Source organism: Lipophrys pholis, assembly GCF_963383615.2.
Source record: "Lipophrys pholis genome assembly, chromosome: 16".
Lineage (NCBI taxonomy): Eukaryota > Metazoa > Chordata > Actinopteri > Blenniiformes > Blenniidae > Lipophrys > Lipophrys pholis.
Window position 1 is genome coordinate 22980335 of NC_137634.1, and position 17989 is coordinate 22998323.

Below are 17989 nucleotides of genomic sequence, written 5' to 3' on the forward strand. Positions count from 1 at the left end.
GGAAGTTTGAGTTGGTGACTGAAATGGACCGAATGAAGCCGAAGTGACAACCTAAGAAATCGCACGCTATTGGTCAGTTTCAGAGGGAAAAGGCGGGTCTTGTTGGTGTGATGTGATTGGGCGCTGCTATGTACTTGAAGCGTTCACAGGTGAACGCTTATTTGTCAATTTAGGGGGTTGAAGGCGGGACATGTTGGATCGAAGTTTTGATTGGTGACCACGTGGTCACTTGCCGAAGTGGACCGGATGAAGTCGAAAGGCTCTGACGTAGGAACCCGCACTCTATTGGTCATTTTCTGATATAGTGGGCGGGTTCTATAAATTGGAAGAATTTGATTGGTGGCTCCACTGCAGATGACGATAGTTACCGAACTTTGCCGACTGAATCCGAGTTTGGGGGATCAGCTGACCACGGAGCCGCGTCCTTCGATGGGACTGTTTGTGGATCAGATTTAAATTAAAAATCATCCGCGGACCTTCCAGACCGAGCCGTCGGACCTCCCGGACACCGATATGCCGTCGCTTCTGTTCTGTGGGCCGAAGATGGCCGCGTGCGGGATCGTGATCAGTATCTGGGGCGTCATTATGCTGGTATGATCGGCTATGCGGGGACCGACTAACTCCTGGACGGTCTCACTCGCTGACGTATAAACAGTCGTCATTATTATCATGTTTTCAATAATAATACATCTCAGAGGCGTTGTAAACTCATTTATATTAGAGTTCGTGTAAATTTGTTAATATTGACGCGTAATTTATCCAATTTAACGCCAATTCCTGTACAGTAAATAGACGGAGCCCGTTTAGGCCTGCGTGTATTTACTATGGTGATGCAGTAATAGACTCTACAGGCGTCTCATTGATGCTCTTTAGATCTCTTTTTCGAGCTTCTGTCGGGTGTTTTTGTAAAAAAAGAGAATTTGTTCATTATTTTATGGCAGTTTGTTTGTCAGGTCCATTCAATACGGACATGATCGAAAGGTTTCTGTAATGTCGAGCCCTGTGATAGTGTAATAGCTCCCAATCTGTCATTAATAATGTTTTAATAAATAGCCATGATGTGTTTTATCTTCTGAACTAGCACTGTGCTCTGCTCAAACGTGCTTTTTCATGTTTTGTCACATCTTCGAGTTGAAGACATTAATGAGGTTATTATTCACACTATAGTTTTAATCCATTTCATCCAATCAGTCAAAAGAAATAACAAGTCTGACATGAATATATCAAAATAAAAAATTGCACGAATACATAATGTGCTGGAAGAAATGCAGAAGTTACCAGATGTGGTCAGCTATCTGATGAAGGGTTAAATCCGTCTTCAGGCAGTCATGTGACTTTTTTTTTTTTTTTTGGTTCTCATGTGATGTTTCAGAAAAGGAAGTCGGTTTTTCCATCTGAAACGAGATTATCATTAGAATTAGTAACAGTTCATTTAAACCACGAGCACTGCAATAACACTCAATATTCAATTTTAACAAAAAAAAAAAAGTTTTGTAAACCTCCAGCAAGCATTTATTTTTGTCTGTTTTGTTTTAGGCCATGTTGGGGATTTTCTTTAGTGCCAAGTCGGCTGTGCTGATCGAGGACGTGCCGTTCACTGAGGAGGACATCCGAGAGGAGTGAGTGTCGGCCACCGCTCACTTCCCGTCACTTCTTGTCCGTTCTTCTTCTTCTTCTTCCTGTCTGTCTCTGAGGCCTTTCACATTGGGATAATCCGGGACTCAGTTCACTTGCGGGGGGGGGGGATTTTTAACTTTCATTTGGTTTGTGTTCACGTCGCCCAAACAAAACAGTTTTTCCCTGAAGAGAACTTTGGTCCGGATTAAATGGTGAACACGCCCTCTGGCTCTCGTCCATTTCCTATTGGCCGCTTATTCTCTGCCTTTTTCTTGCTATGGTTCACTTCCTGTCTGCCTCTTTCTCTCCCAGTCTGTCCTCTCTTCTCCCTGTCTTTATCTTCTTGTGTTACTTCCGCTTCCTGTCTTCTTCTTTCTTTTCCTGCTGGTCATTTCATGTCTCTCACTTCCGCTTCTTGTCTATTCCTTGCTGACGGTCTCCCTCTTCCTGCCCCACAGTAAAAACCCTCCCCAGAACATCTACAGTCTCTACAACCAGGTCGGCATCAACTGCTTCATCGCCGCCGGCGTGTATGTGGCGGTCGGCGCCGTCTCGCTCTGTCAGGTGCGACTCAACAAGCGGCAGGAGTACATGGTGACATAAGAGCTGACCTCTGACCTCTGACTGCCCGCTGCGTCTCCATGAAGCCCGAGTTCAGCTTTGAGGAGATGAAGGAAAAAGGGTGCAGGGGCAAGTGTCTCCTGGATTATTTATTTTGAATTTTAAATGTTTGTTGTTGTTTATTGTTTTCAGATGAAATGTGACTTAATTTCTCTGAGTGGGTGTTTTTTTTGTGAACGTGACCAAACACATACACACACATTCATGTTATGTAACAATGAAACGTCTGGATGACGTTACGAACTAAATTGTTGCTTGAGAATAAAATTCTGAACGTTTGTTTGTTTGAGTGAAATCTAAAGTGTTAATGTGGTAAATTGTTCTTCTGGAGGATCGCTGCAATAAAACATCTGAAAATAAACCAAGCCGCAGTCTTTTATTTTTCTTCAAAAATATTGTGACACAATTCTTACATTTTTCTGTTTTGAATTCCTCTCATCGTTCACCAGTTTGCTTTTTATTAAGTAAAGTAACTTATCAAGATTTAAGGTAGAAATGAAGAAAGCAAGTGAAGCTGAAAACTAACTAAATGAATCATTGTTTTTATTTTGCTTCCACTTAGATGATATTTCTGGTGTTACAGGGATGATTAGTTAGGTCATTAGTTACATTAAACTCTTACAAAAACTCCTCACTTCCACTTGGTGCTTTCTCTTCTTGTTCAGATACATGGTTGTTTTACAGGATTGTCAACCCTTTTGTTTGTTGTAAGGGAGTAACAGGGTAAAAATTGAATTTGAGAATGTTCATGTTGAAAACAAAATCGCGAGTAAGAAAAAATACAAAACAAGTGGTTCCACTGGGGCTCGAACCCAGGACCTTCTGCGTGTAAAGCAGACGTGATAACCGCTACACTATGGAACCAGTTTGCGTCCAGCGTGACAAATGTTAAAACCATAAAGACACACAAAAAGCCCTGGTTTAAGACAACAGGTTTATTTAAGTAGTGATTACTGACCTGACGTCATCACCCCTCCGGAAAAAAATCAATCGCCGCCATTCTTTGGATCAAACAAATTGCGGTCGGCAGCTTGTTCTGGGTCAAGGATTTTGAAAAGTTTAAGTATAGTTACTTCAATGATAAAGTAAAGTTACTACAATGATGCACACCTGTGTCGTTCACGGCTGACACCACAGGAGGCAGCAGGCCACAATGAAAAACCTTTGGAATTGAAAACGTTTGACAACAGTTGCCTGGATTTCACTTTATTACAGGTCGAGTACATCTATTGTTAAAATCGTTGGGAATTCACTCAGTTTGATTATAACCAATTAGAGTTTGTAAAGTTGGAGAGATTCACAGATTGGGACTTCCGGCATGAATGAGTCTTTAAGGAAACGTCACCAACACACAATTGATACCTCTTTCCCATCGGTGTGAGGTTGACATCAATCTTTCAAGCAGCGGAAATAACATTGTAGAGATGTGACGTTCGCAAACGAGACAGTCTTTTGAATGCCTCCTTTGGAAGGAACCATTCCTCAATATCACATCTCTATAACGCTGGTCTATATGTGCAGCTGGAGGTGGGAGAATCTGTCTTTCAGTTACTGGTTTGATACTTCCCACCTATGGACTTTTGTCATTCAAGGATTGTCACAGTTTTTTAGTGCTCATGGCAAAAAATAGATCTTAACCTGAAGGAAAGCAGCAACCCTCTCATGTAAAACAGATGGTACTAAGATTTGAGACAGTTTACTACTTCTGGTTTGAAGGGGAGGAACTTCAGCACACATGACCGCCATCAAATTCATCATCTTTCTCCGCAGATCATCTGAATAAATAAGGGCATCCTCTTCCTTATATTTAAAAATCTGATCAAGAGCTTCATGTTTTCTAAATCTTTTAATGTTTTGCATACTGCAGACAGGAGATGTTTACTCTGAAGGTCACCAAACCAAAACTGAACTGGTCTAACTTTTAATTTTGGACATGTCATTCTTATTGTGTCCGTTTAGATGTAGACTAAGACAGGCCAATAGCTCAATTGGACGAAGACAAACAGTGTTAGTGAGCTGGAAATATGTCTATGGTTTTAGTTTTATCACTAAATATTGATTTATTTTCTGGTATTATGACTGGGTCGAAACTGACCGAGTCAACACAAAGGCCATTTAGCTTAATGTTTTTTAATCTATGTTATCATATAGCCAAATAACCTGGCATGTTTCAAGTCAACATTTTCAAGCATGATAGTGTGACTCTTGATTTTTATTGTGATTTTCAACTCTGCTATGACCCTAGAATGACCATGTAGAAGTGTGGTTTTGTTTCCTTTATACACAGAGGTAAGTATTTTATGTGAAGATCTTTATGAAAACTCAGAAATTTGTCGTTTTTACCCAAACATCAAGTTCTAAGTTGAATCAATGCCGTTATGCAGACAAAACTGTGACATTTACATAAATCCAACCAATCAGAGACCATCTTTATAACTGTAACCACAGTAACCATGGTAACCAGGGAGAGAGCGCGAGAGTGTGTGTGTGTGTGTGTGTGTGTGTGTGTGTGTGTGTGTGTGTGTGTGTGTGTGTGTGTGTGTGTGTGTGTGTGTGTGTGTGTGATGGACATTGCTCGAAGATACTGGGTTGTATTCTTTATTTTACAATATTTTACACTGTAATACTGAGCATATACTCTCCCCGAAAAAGTTGTGAATACCTGCAGTAAATGATGATGACATCGTCCCGTGGTAACCTAATAACCATAACAATGGCTTTAGCTCGTGTGGACAGGGCCTGAGAAGAGGTGGAGGTGAACGTAACACTGAAATTGGGACTGTCTTTTGTAACTCCTCCCACCTTTATAACACAGTTACCATGGTAACGTCATTGTGAATATCCTGTGATCTGCAGCTGATCTTTGCTGTTGTGGGACGAACATTTCCAGTGAATTGACTTTAAGTTACACAATAAATATATTTGCAGTTTCTCTCCAGCTGACGGTCAGAGTTCATGCTTTGAAGCTTTTCATCTGCACTTCCTTGGCTGTGAGCCTTCTCTCCCCTCTCATTCCTGCGTCCTCATGTCTCCGAGCTGACGGGATCCACCACCAGGACTTTACACTCCCTCTTGGCAATCTTGTCGAGTGACAGCAGAGATTTGTCCTGCGGCGGGAGGTAAAGCGGGCGTCCGACCGGTGACCCGACGGGAGGGGTGATGGCGCGGCGCTCCATGGCGCTGCCCGTCCTGACAGACGGACGCAGACGTGGGGTTAGAGGCTGTGGTTAATGGGACATCATCCGCGGCTCCTAATGTGCGGGGGTTACCTCATGATGTGCGAGCGAGACGGCTGCTGGTGGGAGAAGGACTGAGAGCGCCCCAGACTGGCCTGGTGTCGGTCCAGCAAGTCTCGAACCGCCGGGCTGGACGGGCTGTTTTTCCCTGTGAGGCGACGACAAGTTCAGACTGATGAAGTCAGTTTTTACACTGCTAACAGATCTACTACAAACTACACAACTCCAAACCTACCAACAAAAGTACTAACTAATGTGAGTGATGACCAAAGCCCTAACCAACCACATTACTTATCTATTCAACAAACTACAAAGATACAACCAAACGTAATAACCAACTACTGTAAGTAATGACTCAAGTCCTAACCAACCAAACTACTTTACTCTTAATCAAACTACCAACCAAACTACTTGTCCTTCAACCAAACTACAAAACTACCAACCAACGAAACTAAGTATTAATTATGAGTTGAAATTACAACCAAACTACTTTCCCCAAATCAAACTACCAACCAAACTACTTGTCCTTCAGCCAAACAACAAAACTACCAACCAATGTAAAAACCAACCAGTGCAAGTAATAACTCCAGAGTCCTTCAAACCAACCAAACTACAGCACTTTCCCTGAATCAAACTACCAACCAAACTACTTATACATCAACTAAACCATACCATACTCCCAACCAGTTTAGGTAATGAAGTTGAAACTTCAATCAAACTACTTTCCCTTCAAAAGAACTGCCAACTGAACAACTTATCTATTAACCAAACGACAAAACAGAAAACCACACAAAAAAAAAAAACTACCAGACAATTGATTGCCAACTAAAAAATAGAAAATAGATTAAATAAATACAAACTAAAATACCAACCATACTACCTATCAACTAAACTACAAACCAAATCAATCAAACTACAAACCAAGAGTTGAATAAATGTTTCAGTTTGATGTTTTAAACAACGTCACAACTTTTCTGTAGTTAGGGATTCTTTGAGGATTGTGTCTTCTATGGTTGATACAGTCTTGTGTTTGATTAGTATTTGTTGTTTTAAAAAAAATAAAAAATAAAAAATTGCATTCTTACGCGAGAGAGGCCGAGCGTCCGGCGGCGGGTTGGAAACAGATGCCGTGAACTGGAGCTTCAGCTTCATGTGTTGACTCAGCTGAAAACAGGAGGAAAAGAGGAGGAAGTGAGGAGGGGAAATGTAGAGGAAAAGATGGATGAAAGGCAGAAAGCAGGAGAAAGGAGGAAGAAAAATGAAGATGAGAGAACAGACAAAATGGCGGAGAATGTGAGGAGGAAACGATGAGGTAACAGTAAAGAAAGGGTGAGGGAATGAGGAGGAAACTGTGAGAAAGAAATAAGGAAGTGGGAAAGAAGTATGAAGTAAATGAGGATGACAGAAGGAAGAAACAGCACTGAGATGAAATGATAAGGAATCAAAGAAATGACGACGAGACTGGTGAGGAATCAAGAAAAGACGGAACGCACCTCGTACAGTCCTGGCTTGAGGATCTGGAACGCCACGCTGAAAGACAAGGTGCTGCCTTTGCGACAGTGGCCGAGGTTACTGAGAGGAGTGTGACAGACCACAGCGGCCAGCGCTGCATCCTCACCCTGACCGCGGCCTGAAAACAGGCCGAACAGCCAAGAAAACACAACGTTTCAGAGTTTAGTTCTTGGGTTTTTCTGCTCAGCCCTCACTCATCCTGAACACACACAGGAACAAAGATCTAAAACCAGTTCCCAACCAGTCTGAACCCCAACAATGGCCTCGGTAGTCGAAATTCATAAAATCTTAGCAACATCCTCTAAAATCAGTCTAAAACGGGTCTAAAAATATCTGGAACTGGTCCAACACCAAACTAAAAGCTATTCAACACGAGTCCTGATGTCCAAACCCGACTGAAACAAAGTCTGAAAACCAAGTAGCTCACAAACTGGCCACAAACCAAGTTTAAACCAGAACTTGTACTTTCCAGTCAGAGTGTAGAAGAGATCCAAATAAACACCAACCCACATCTCATACAAAAGTCCAAAACCACTTTGGACTGGACGAAGGCCAACCTGCTCCGTGAGCCGAGTTGAGAAGGTGCGTCCGAATCCAGCGGGCCTTCTCTTGGTCTTCAGTCTGGACCTTCCCGTCTCTGTGAAGAAACCTTAAGAAATCAGCCACACTGACCCTCGGGAGTCCAGACGAGTCGAACAGCCAGGAAGTCCTGCAGGTTGTTGAGGAGAACGTATTTGACCTTGAAGTTCTCCTTCACTCTGACCGTGCTCGGACAGCTGGCCGTCATGACGAACCGCGGCCGGTCCAGACGGATGCTGGGCAGCCTGGGGGAGGAGGAGGAGGAGGAGGAGGAGGAGGAGGAGGAGGAGGAGGAGGATCATTGACTCCTTCACTGAGAGGTGAACTCCTGCCGTATTTCAGGAACCATCAAACTGGATATTTGGATCTGTAGTTTGTTGTTGACCAATGCTAATGAGTCAATACCTGTAGTGTGTGTAGATACAGTTGGTGAACGGCATCTTGGGAGTTGACCACTGCAGCACAGCGACCAGGGGAACCTCCAGCCCCTGGAAAGACACACACACACACACACACACACACACACACACACACACACACACACACACACACACACACACACACACACACACACAATGAGACGCAAGCAAACTACAACACACTCTACCCAATCCCAACCACCACACACACCTCGGTGGAGTCGTCCTGCGGGATGTCGTTCAGGTGCAGCTGGAATAGGAAGTCGTGTTCCTCCAGAGCGCTGAGCATGCTGGGAAGGCGCCCGGCCACACTGTCCACCCTGCAGAAGGACGCCATGCCGACCTCGCCGGACTGGTGGCTGTGGAGCAGGAGAACGAGGATGGTGAGCGCCGCCGGGTCAAACCGTGAGAGTCACAGAGACGCGCGTTCAGTTCGTACCACACGTTGTCCACCAGCAGCACCGAGCCGTCCGGCATCATGGGAAGGTACGAGGCGTTCAGGTTGGGTAGGATCCGAACATCTCGAACACTCAGCTCCTCCTGGGACGACTCGTTCAGCACTGAGAGGGGACGCAAGGATCCTCACCAAGCTACTCAAACTTTCTCATCTCTCTCTGTTTCAATTATTCCGTCCACATATTTACATCATGAAGTTAAAGTACAGAGGCTACCACCAGCTCACCACAACTCAATCAGTCCTGTAATACCACCTGGTACCAGCAGGTGGTGCAGTGAGTCACATTGAATGTCTGCCTTCATTCAGACCAACAAGATTTCTGAATCCAGGAAGAAGCAGGGAATCACTTGGACTCACTGCTGCCATCTCCTACACAAGTGTCCTATTACTCAGATATACAGATAAGAAAAACTTTGACAAGCGTGATGGTTCTTTGTTCAAAGTCACTTCCTGTAGAAAATTCCTCAGCTTTTGGAGGGATTTGTCTCTTCTATGTGATTAACTGCTGAGAAAAACCTGTGAGTCCAATAACGTTTACACCTTGAGTCATGGGAATACTGAGAGGGAGGATGGTGGAGTTTCCGACCGTGTGGACAGACACACAGAAACACTACTTCATAACATCACTTTTATCACTGGTGTGAGAGAGAAGGGAACTCTGGACTTCCTTTCGTTGGAGGATGAGGAGCCGTGCCGTACCTTTGAGGACGGCCAGGTGCCTGCCAGACACCGTCATCAGCTTACAGCGGAGCGTTGGCGGCGGCAGGACGGTCAGCGTGGTGCTGACTGTGGAAGAGAAGCTTCATTACGACGATTTTAACCACAACGACTCCCCGTTTATTAACAATAGAGGTTGTGTGTTGTGTAGTGTGTGGCACGGTGTGCGTGTGTGTGTGTGTTGCGTGTTCACCCTGAGCCTTGAAGGTGTTCAGGTCGTGTCTGAAGGTGTGTGTGGGCTCTCTCTGCTGCAGGACGCTCAGGTAGCCCAGCTCCTGGACCTCCGCCTTCTCCGCCTCCTTCTTCCACACGGTGACCATCACCTGAGTGCGCACGGGGACACACGGCTGACACACTTCGCACACACTCCAGAGACACTCCAGAGACATGCGGAGGTCTCACCTTCACTTTGAGGGTGCTGACGGGCAGCTTGTCCAGGGACACCGTCAGAGGGAAGATCACCTCGTCCGTCAGAACCACCGGCTCGTCCAGAGGAGACTGATGGACCACAGACAGACCACATCAGTGGAATACCTGTCTCCTGTCACACATCAGACTGATTCAAACGTCTGTGTACCTGAACAGGAGCCCTGCGGAACTCCCTGGAAGCCGTTCCTGAGGAGTTGTGTATGAGCAGCGGCTTGCAGTCCCTGAAGCTGCGGCAGCGAGAGTCCATCCTACTGCCCAGCGCGGCGATAGCCGCCTCGGCCGCGGCGATGTAGTCGTCCTCGCCGTCCTCATTGGCCTCATCCCCGCTGCTCTGGTAGTCGTGGTGCTGGTGGTGGCCGCCGCGGTGCCGGCTGCTCTCGCCAGGACTCACGCTGGCCACGGCACACAGCGAGCCGGCCAGCTCCCTCCAGGCCCGACTGCTGGCCGACTCTGTCCCAAAACCGTCAGCTGGAGGAGACACCAATTCAGAGCATTTCATAGAGGGCAACACGTAAACACATATATTTGGAGATTTATTATAATATAAGTATAACAATAAGTATTTGTGTACATCAGAAGGGTTTGGATAATCATTTGCATTTGATTGCCTCTTCTTTGTATATTAGATTTATAATGATATACATGATGATAGATAGATCGATCGATAGAATCTCTATATCTATAGATATGGCTTTAGGTGGATAGAAAAAAATGTTTGTATACACACATATCTACGTTTCTCTATTTTTCCATATATTCACATATTTATCTGAGTATTTGTATTTCGTTACTTTCACTTGATCCCCTCTCAGTGTGTGTGTGTGTGTGTGTGTGTGTGTGTGTGTGTGTGTGTGTGTGTGTGTGTGTGTGTGTGTGTGTGTGTGTGTGTGTGTGTCTTAAAAGATGGAGAAAGTGTCTGGCAGTCCTCGACGGTCCTCCCTGCCCCTCTTCCCCGCTTCTCCTCCCCGGTCCTCCCTGCTCCTCCTCCCCGCTTCTCCTCCCCGGTCCTCCCGGCTCCTCTCCCCGCGAGCATCCTTACCGGGCCCGGCCTCGGTCGGCGTCGCTCCGGCGTCCCTGCATCGCAGCACCAGGAGGAAGCGGACCGTCTCCCCGAGGTAGAGGTGACTCCTGCGGGGCAGCGTGCGGTACCGAGCTGGGTCCGACAGGTCGGTGATGGGCACCGCCGGGAAATACATGAAATACTCGCATTGAGACTCCATCATCTGCACCATGGCGACGGAGGAGAGAGTGTGTGTGTGTGTGTGTGTGTGTGTGTGTGTGTGTGTGCGTGTGTGTGACAATGAAACAGCCGCTTCCTCCTCCCGTCGTCACAATAACAGCACAGTCCGGGCACTGCGCCCCCTGCCGGCTTTCTCCTGTCACTGCGACTACCAATTCTTAGAGATACTTTATTACTCTTTAACCATTACTGGTACTCTATTGATACATTTTGACCACTACTGGTTCTTTAATAATGCCTTTAAACCATTACTGATACTTTATTCAAGCGTTTTGACCATAATTGGTACTTCATTCACATTTTTCAACATTACTGGTACTTTATGCAATCAATCAAACTTTATTTATATAGCACTTTTAGTACAAACATTTCAAAAATGAATAACAGAATGAACTAGACGGTTTACATTTCCAGAAGAAAATACAAGTGTGAATTTAGAAACTGAATGAAGCGGAAATGTATTGCTGCCAAAGCTGAAGGGAGTGATAAGGGATCTACTTTGTATGGAACATTTTCATGCAGTTTTTGGGGGATTTTTCGGAAATGGTTTGCCGAATCATTAAGAAAGGTTCTAGCAACCTATTCCCAAATGTTCTGCATAAATAAATGGGAGAAAAATAATAATAATAATAAAATTAAGCGGGTGCCTAGGATAGCCATCTTTGCACTTTGCCACTAAGGCAGGCACAAGAATAAATATTCTAAAATCCTTTAGCAGGGGAAAACGCTAGTTAAAAGCCTTATTAAAAAGGAAGGTCTTCAGCCTGCTATTTGAAACATGAACATTCTCTGCAGCCCTCAGGTTCTCGGCAAGCTGTTCATAAACGTAATGCATTTACCAACAAGTATCTGCATGTACATGCAGTCACATGTATCTTCACAGAGCTGCATAGCTTTATTTATATATGCAGCTGTATGTATCTGCATTTATCTTCATGTATCTGCATGGAGTGACATGCAGTCACGTGTATAGTATCTGTACAGAGCTGCAGAGAGCTGCATGTATCTTCATGTAGCTGGACATCTGCTCTATGGTGCTCCCCGGCTGGACACATAGGTGGTGAGATGACAGAGGAGGTGGTGGAGGAGGACGGGTCTGATGGTCTGATCTCTGATACCGTAAATGAGAGAACTCAGACACCTGGGGAAGATGACCACACACACATAGAAGACGATGTTAATGCGCACCAGTGTGATGCGGTCGGTGACCTCTGAGAGGACACCGATCACGGGCTTGAACATGGTGGAGGACAGGCTGAGGCCCAGCTGAACCAGGTGCAGCAGCAGAGTTTTATGAGCTTTACGTGCCGACACTTTGTCTGTGGAGGCTGACCTGGCTGCAACCAAAACACTGATGTAGGAGAAGGAGATGGAGACTCCGGCAGAAGCAAAGACAGTGAATCTTTGAACGTTATCGAACATAAGAGCGATTGGGCCCAGCAGCATGTGCTCTGAGGAACAAAACCTCTCCATCTGCAGAGAGTCCAGGCCATCGTAAGGATTGTCCCACAGAAGACTGATGCGAGAGAACAGGTTCAGAGAGCTGATGGCCCAGATCATGCAGATGGCTCCTCTGGTTTTGCCCATGGTCATGATGGTTGCATGCCGCAGAGGGTAGCACACTGCCACGTACCTGTCAAAAGACATGACCACCAGCGTGACAGGGGAGATCATCAGGACAATGTCACTGACCGTGGTGAGAAACCCGCACACGGGATACGTGATCCTGAGCCTCAAGGCAGCCAGGATGTAGAGTAGCTGACTGACAGCCAGCTGCACCGTGTCGGCAAACAGCAGGTTATAGAGGAGCACATAACGACACGTGTTCCGAAACACACCTTTACTCGTCAGAGTGAACAACATGGTGCAGTTCACAAAGAGGAAGACACAGCAGGGCACTGTGGTGATGGAGCAGAACATCACCCTCTCAAACAAGCCCCGGTCTGCAGTGGGCACCGACAGGTTCGTCATCTCTCAGCAGCTCTGAGTCCACGAAGACAGAAACCAAGGGGAGCGGGGACCGTCCTCATCCTGTAAAAACAAGAAACACAGACAGAGGTCAAGTGCAACACGTGGAAAAACATCAAAAACATCAAAAACATCAAAAATTTAGAAAATGTGAAAACTTCAGAAACGTGAAAACATCAAAAACTGCAAAAAAATGTGATGAACAACAGAAACAAAAAAACACGTGAAAACATCAAAAATATGTTAAAACATGTAAAAACATCAGCAAAAACACGAGCAAACATCAGAAACTTGTGAAAACAAAAACATCAGAAACATGAGAAAATGTCAGAAACGTCAACAAAAAAAATTAAAACATCCGAAACTGCGAAAGCATTTTTAAAAACAGTGAAAACAAAATAAAACTGTGTAAACATCAGAAATATAAACATGAAAATTCATGCAGAATGAAATTTGCCGTCCCCATCCTGTAAAAGTAAGAAAAACAGACAGGTGCAGGAGAAGTGCAACACGTGGGGAAAAAAAAGTGAAAACATCAAAAACACGTGACAACATAAAAGATATGTTAAAACATGTAAAAGCATGTGAAAATGTCAGAAACATCAACAACAACAAAATCAAAACATCAGAAACTGCGAAAGCGCTTTTAAAAAACACTGTAAACATCATAAATATAAACATGAGAATTCATGCAGAATGAAATTTGTTGAAGACTGAGACAACCTGTTAAGCTTGTGGTAACGTGCCGACTCACAGTGTTTCTCCTCTGCAGACTTCAGCCACTTCACTTCGGAATTTGAACCTTCTTCTTCCGTCCCATGTCAACACAGGAAGTAATGTGATTACTCAATGATGTCATCTCAGAAAGCCTCATCCATTCATCACGTTAACCCTTTGACGGACAAACTTTCCTATCCTGCATCTTCCTGCTGCATTCAGCCCACAGAGCTGCTGTGTCGGCAGACTCTCACCAACACTTTTTTTACACTTTACACCGAGATGATTTATGTTGTGATTGTGCAGTTTAACAGCCACAGACTTTGCTTTACTGTTTTAGCCATTTCAACTTTTTAAACTATACTTATGTACAAAATTTCCATCCATCTTTATTCCTTCTTGTACACATGAGGTGGCAGTGGCAGCATAGCGAGCCAAGAGGCCCAAACATCCCCTCAAATTCCTCCAGCTCTTCTGGAGGGACCCCAGGCCACGTCCAGACCAAGCCAGAGATATAGTCTCTGCAGAGTCATTGCTGATCTCTGGGTCTTCTCCTCGTCAGACGTGCCTGTTAAACCTAAAGCAAGGCGACTGGGGGGCCATCCAAGTCAGATGAACCACCTCAACTGGCTCCTGTCAATACGGAGGAGTAGCAGCCCCATTTTGAGTCTCTCCCGAATGGCTGAGCTCCTCGCTCTCTCACCAAGACCCACCCTCTCCACCACCTTGCGGAGAAAACTCATTTCAGCATTTGTATCCGCAATTTCATTGTTTTGGTCATGACCCAGAGTTCATGACCACAGGTGAGGGTGGGGATGTAGGCCGACCGGTAAACAGAGAGCTTTGCATTACAGCTCAGCTCCTCTTAACCACAACGGTGCGGTAATGTGACTGTTACTGCAGCCGCCTGTCCAAAACCTGCGGCCGATCTCATGATCCCTCCTCCCATCACTCATGAATAAGACCCTGAGATACTTGAACTCCTCCACTTGGGGACGGTGACCCCACCGCACCTGAAGAGGGCATACCATCCTTCTCCTTGAGAGAACCATGGACTCAGACTTGCAGGTGCTGGTCCGACTCGGGGGGAATTGTTCAATTGAACGCTGGAGCCCTCTTATGTGACGCCCCCAGGACCACAACATCTGGCGCTTTTACACTAATTACTATTCAGCCCTACTCAACATGACTCTACTCACTATTGACGGTTTTCCACTGCGTGTTAGAACCTGGTACCATGTATTTTCATTGTACCTGCTCGGCCGATGTTCCAAGCGAGCCGAGAAGAAAATGTGACGCTGGAAGATGGCAGGCTGCTGATTGGACAGCGCGTCACGACACAGATCAGTCAGGAGGGCGACTCATTCGCCCCGCCATTTTTTAAACCCGATCACAACAAGAACGCTCACAAACAGATAGACAAACAGAAAGAAATCCTGTGGAGCAACAACATGGCAGGTCATCAGTTATCAGGGGCACAAGTTAAACCAAAACACTGGTCTGTGAAGCATGATCTTAACAATCCACATTTTGTAATATTATTAATAAATATATGAATATATATACTATTTAATTTATTATTTGAGCTGATATCCATGTTCACTCCGCATCAGCAGATACAGATGCTATCAGGGGGGACTTCTTGTGCGACAGGGAAAAGATTGAATGACTCTGCCCATGCCGCGGTGGTATATTGCAATGGAAAAAGAATAAAACTGAGTCGAGAGGCAAGGCAAGGAGAGCTGAGTCATGTAAGGCTGAGTAGGTACTAGTGGAAAAGTGCCAATTATCTGTAAAGAACATAGTTACCCTCTGCCCCCCCCCCCCCCCCGACATGATGCCCTCCTGGCCTTGGCTGTGCCTCGACGCCCTTTCCGTGAAAATCACAAACAGAAGAAGCGACGAAGTACAACCTTGATGGAGTCCAGAGCCCACCTTGAACAACACCTGATAGCCAGTGCCCCCATATTCTCCACCGCACAGTACGTGCCGAGGCGGGGCGGGGTGGGAGGGTACGGTACAGCAAAGCGCATCCAGACCCAACTCTGTCACGCGGTCCCATCGCAGATGTAGGTGGGGTGGTGAACGATGCGGGGACATGTCGGGCTAAGAATGCGGAAGCGGCTGGCAGCGGCCGGCTCCAGCCGGAGCTCCGCGGCCGTCCAAGGAAAGCCTTAAGCCTCGTTCTCTGTGACACAGCATAAACTTTCTCATTGTGAACAGCAGCGTCCAGCTCCTGCTGAAGCTCCTCTTCTCCTGTTACTGAGAGGAGCGCCTGCACCTCCTTGAAAGACCGTGATGTTGTGTCGTATGCCAACGTTTCAATAAATCCAGTTAACAAAACAACCCGTGAGCTCAAAGCAGCGTATGTAAACAACAACGGGAGAGTTTATGGCCAATGAAATAGTGTATATAAATACAGCGGGAGTGGTGATCGTTACGACCAATCAGCGTTGTGCCTCCTCCTCACAGATCCGTTCCTCGGTGCTCGGTACCTCATCGGAGGCGTGACAGAAAATCGTCGCTGGTGGTTTGCGGGTTTTTTTTGTACAATCTACATTTTCAGTGGGACCAGGTGGAAACCTGTCCCGCCCCACCCCCTCTCGTCCCGGCACAGAAAGTGTGGTGGGATCGCGGCTTGAGCACCTACCACCGGACCTCTCGGGGGACGCAGTCAAAAGTCTTCTCCAAGTCCAGGAAACGCATGTAGACAGTATTTTCTAACCCCCAAACTTCTGTTCTTAGAGACACACACTACAGCCCTCTAAAGACTTCCCTTACCATAGGCAGACTTCTGGCCTAAACTACCCCCCAAACTGCCCCACCCTCATGACAGTGCGGTAGGAAGTCTGCTCGGCCTATTAATCACTTTGACTTTAGCTGCAAATCCACATACCAAGGGGGTGGTCTCAGTATTGGCAACTCTATTGCAGTGGATTCCTAAGAGCAGAGAATGAATGAGGGTCTCTGGAATTTTGGACTTATACGTTTGCACACGATTTCCTTTACAAGCCGCTATAAATTCTCACCTGAACAGAAAATAGTTATCTGCTTATATGTGTCTACATTTATAATCTGTGTTTCTGTGTGAATGTGTCTACTTATATGGACCTGTAAGTCTTTGTGAGTACAGGAGCATCTGAGGGACAAAAATTTCAATCTTTTTCTATAGACAAGTCAAAATCAACCCGGGCAAATTCCCAACGTACAAATTCTGAATGAAAATGTACATTTTCTGCAAAGTGTCTTCATTAGATAAACTAGAAAAATGAAACTTAGAAATAATGTGATATTCTGACTCTCAGCAACATAAAGTTAGTTTTGCTCCGTGATCTCTGGGGGGGAGGTTGTTGTTGCTGATGAGATCCTGTGAGAGGGATCAACACTGTCCCGCGATGACTCATTTAACTTCATGAAATATTCACAGCTTCAGTAAACATCCTGATGTGGGGCCCCTGAGGGCCACACTGCTGCTCAGAACCGTGAATCCCCGAGATGAAGCAGAACAACCAACTTCTTGCTGTTGTTTTGAGTTCCTTCTGTGCTCGCTGAAGGCTGTTAATGCCGTGTCATGTTTGTGTGATTGTTCCTGTGGTGTGTTGTCATTTCACTCGGACATCTAATTTAGTCTCATTAATTATTCACAGCCTCATTAATGAGCACACTCGGTAAACAGACGCATTAATGAGTCCTGTGGGTGTTTTCTTGTGCAAACCGGAACCAACAAGTGAAAGTTTAGAACATATTCAGTAGGTTTGACTCCAGGTTCACTTATCAGTTCTCACATTTCATCATTATTCTTTCACTTTTGAAGATTTACAGCAAGGGGGTCCAAAACGTTCAACATGCAGGCTGCTGTCGTAAATGATGGATCTCCCAACATGAAAACTAAAATATTGTGATGGATACAAAAACCTAAAATATGATGGGCATAAATCAGTCTGGTTTATCAGCCTGACAAAAGAAAAGGAATAATAAAAGTACAATTGTTGAGTGAGGGAGTTTACAGAGAATGAACTGTGAGTTTAGAATGAATGTGAGTGACTTCAGAGTGAATGTGTGAGATTGAGGCCTAGTAAAACACAACTTTTTGAAAACGGCTCCTAAGGTGGAAGTTTTTGAAAATGCTCCTACTCCTGAAGAAGCTTGGGCCCCATCTCCATGTAGATGACATGCTCATAATGTTCATCACTGTTGTAATAAATAGTTCTTCTGCACATGCTCAGTAGATGGACATGGACAATCACAACAATGTTTCTTCCAGAGTGTCCTGAGTCCCAGTCCATATTCTTTTGGGACTTGGAAGTTTTATAGTTGAGAGTCGCCATTATAACAATCCAACTTGGTCCAAACGAATGTCCGTGTCCTCCCATTGTTAATGTTTCTAGCGTATTATTCTCTAGGCGCATGTGCATGAGGTTTCATTACAAAACCTAGAATGGGCACTCAGTAGAGTGCAGACCTTCGACAACACCAC

At 45.3% G+C, this 17989-nt stretch overlaps 3 protein-coding genes across 3 annotated transcripts; 1 reads left to right on the plus strand and 2 right to left on the minus strand.

Annotated features, from left to right (window-relative positions):
* The first annotated feature begins 163 nt into the window (after nt 1-163).
* On the plus strand, nt 164-2601 carry rnasekb (ribonuclease, RNase K b). The gene is made up of 3 exons (XM_080483072.1): nt 164-591; nt 1537-1619; nt 2076-2601. Exons 1-3 carry the CDS (start codon nt 514-516, stop codon nt 2218-2220), a joined length of 306 nt encoding a protein of 101 aa, XP_080339198.1. The 5' UTR covers nt 164-513; the 3' UTR covers nt 2221-2601.
* A 2220-nt stretch (nt 2602-4821) lies between these two features.
* On the minus strand, nt 4822-10868 carry LOC308121788 (trafficking protein particle complex subunit 14-like). The gene is made up of 13 exons (XM_080483266.1): nt 10627-10868; nt 9736-10055; nt 9561-9656; nt 9352-9481; nt 9141-9227; nt 8424-8544; nt 8196-8343; nt 7971-8053; nt 7659-7810; nt 6968-7104; nt 6560-6638; nt 5508-5622; nt 4822-5427 (listed from the first exon to the last, which is right to left on the minus strand). Exons 1-13 carry the CDS (start codon nt 10817-10819, stop codon nt 5262-5264), a joined length of 1827 nt encoding a protein of 608 aa, XP_080339392.1. The 5' UTR covers nt 10820-10868; the 3' UTR covers nt 4822-5261.
* Nucleotides 10869-11856: 988 nt separating this feature from the next.
* Nucleotides 11857-12798, minus strand: LOC308121907 (odorant receptor 131-2-like; the record flags this gene model as incomplete). Its single annotated transcript, XM_080483433.1, has 1 exon — nt 11857-12798. One exon carries the CDS (start codon nt 12796-12798, stop codon nt 11857-11859), a length of 942 nt encoding a protein of 313 aa, XP_080339559.1.
* Between the last annotated feature and the right edge of the window lie 5191 nt (nt 12799-17989).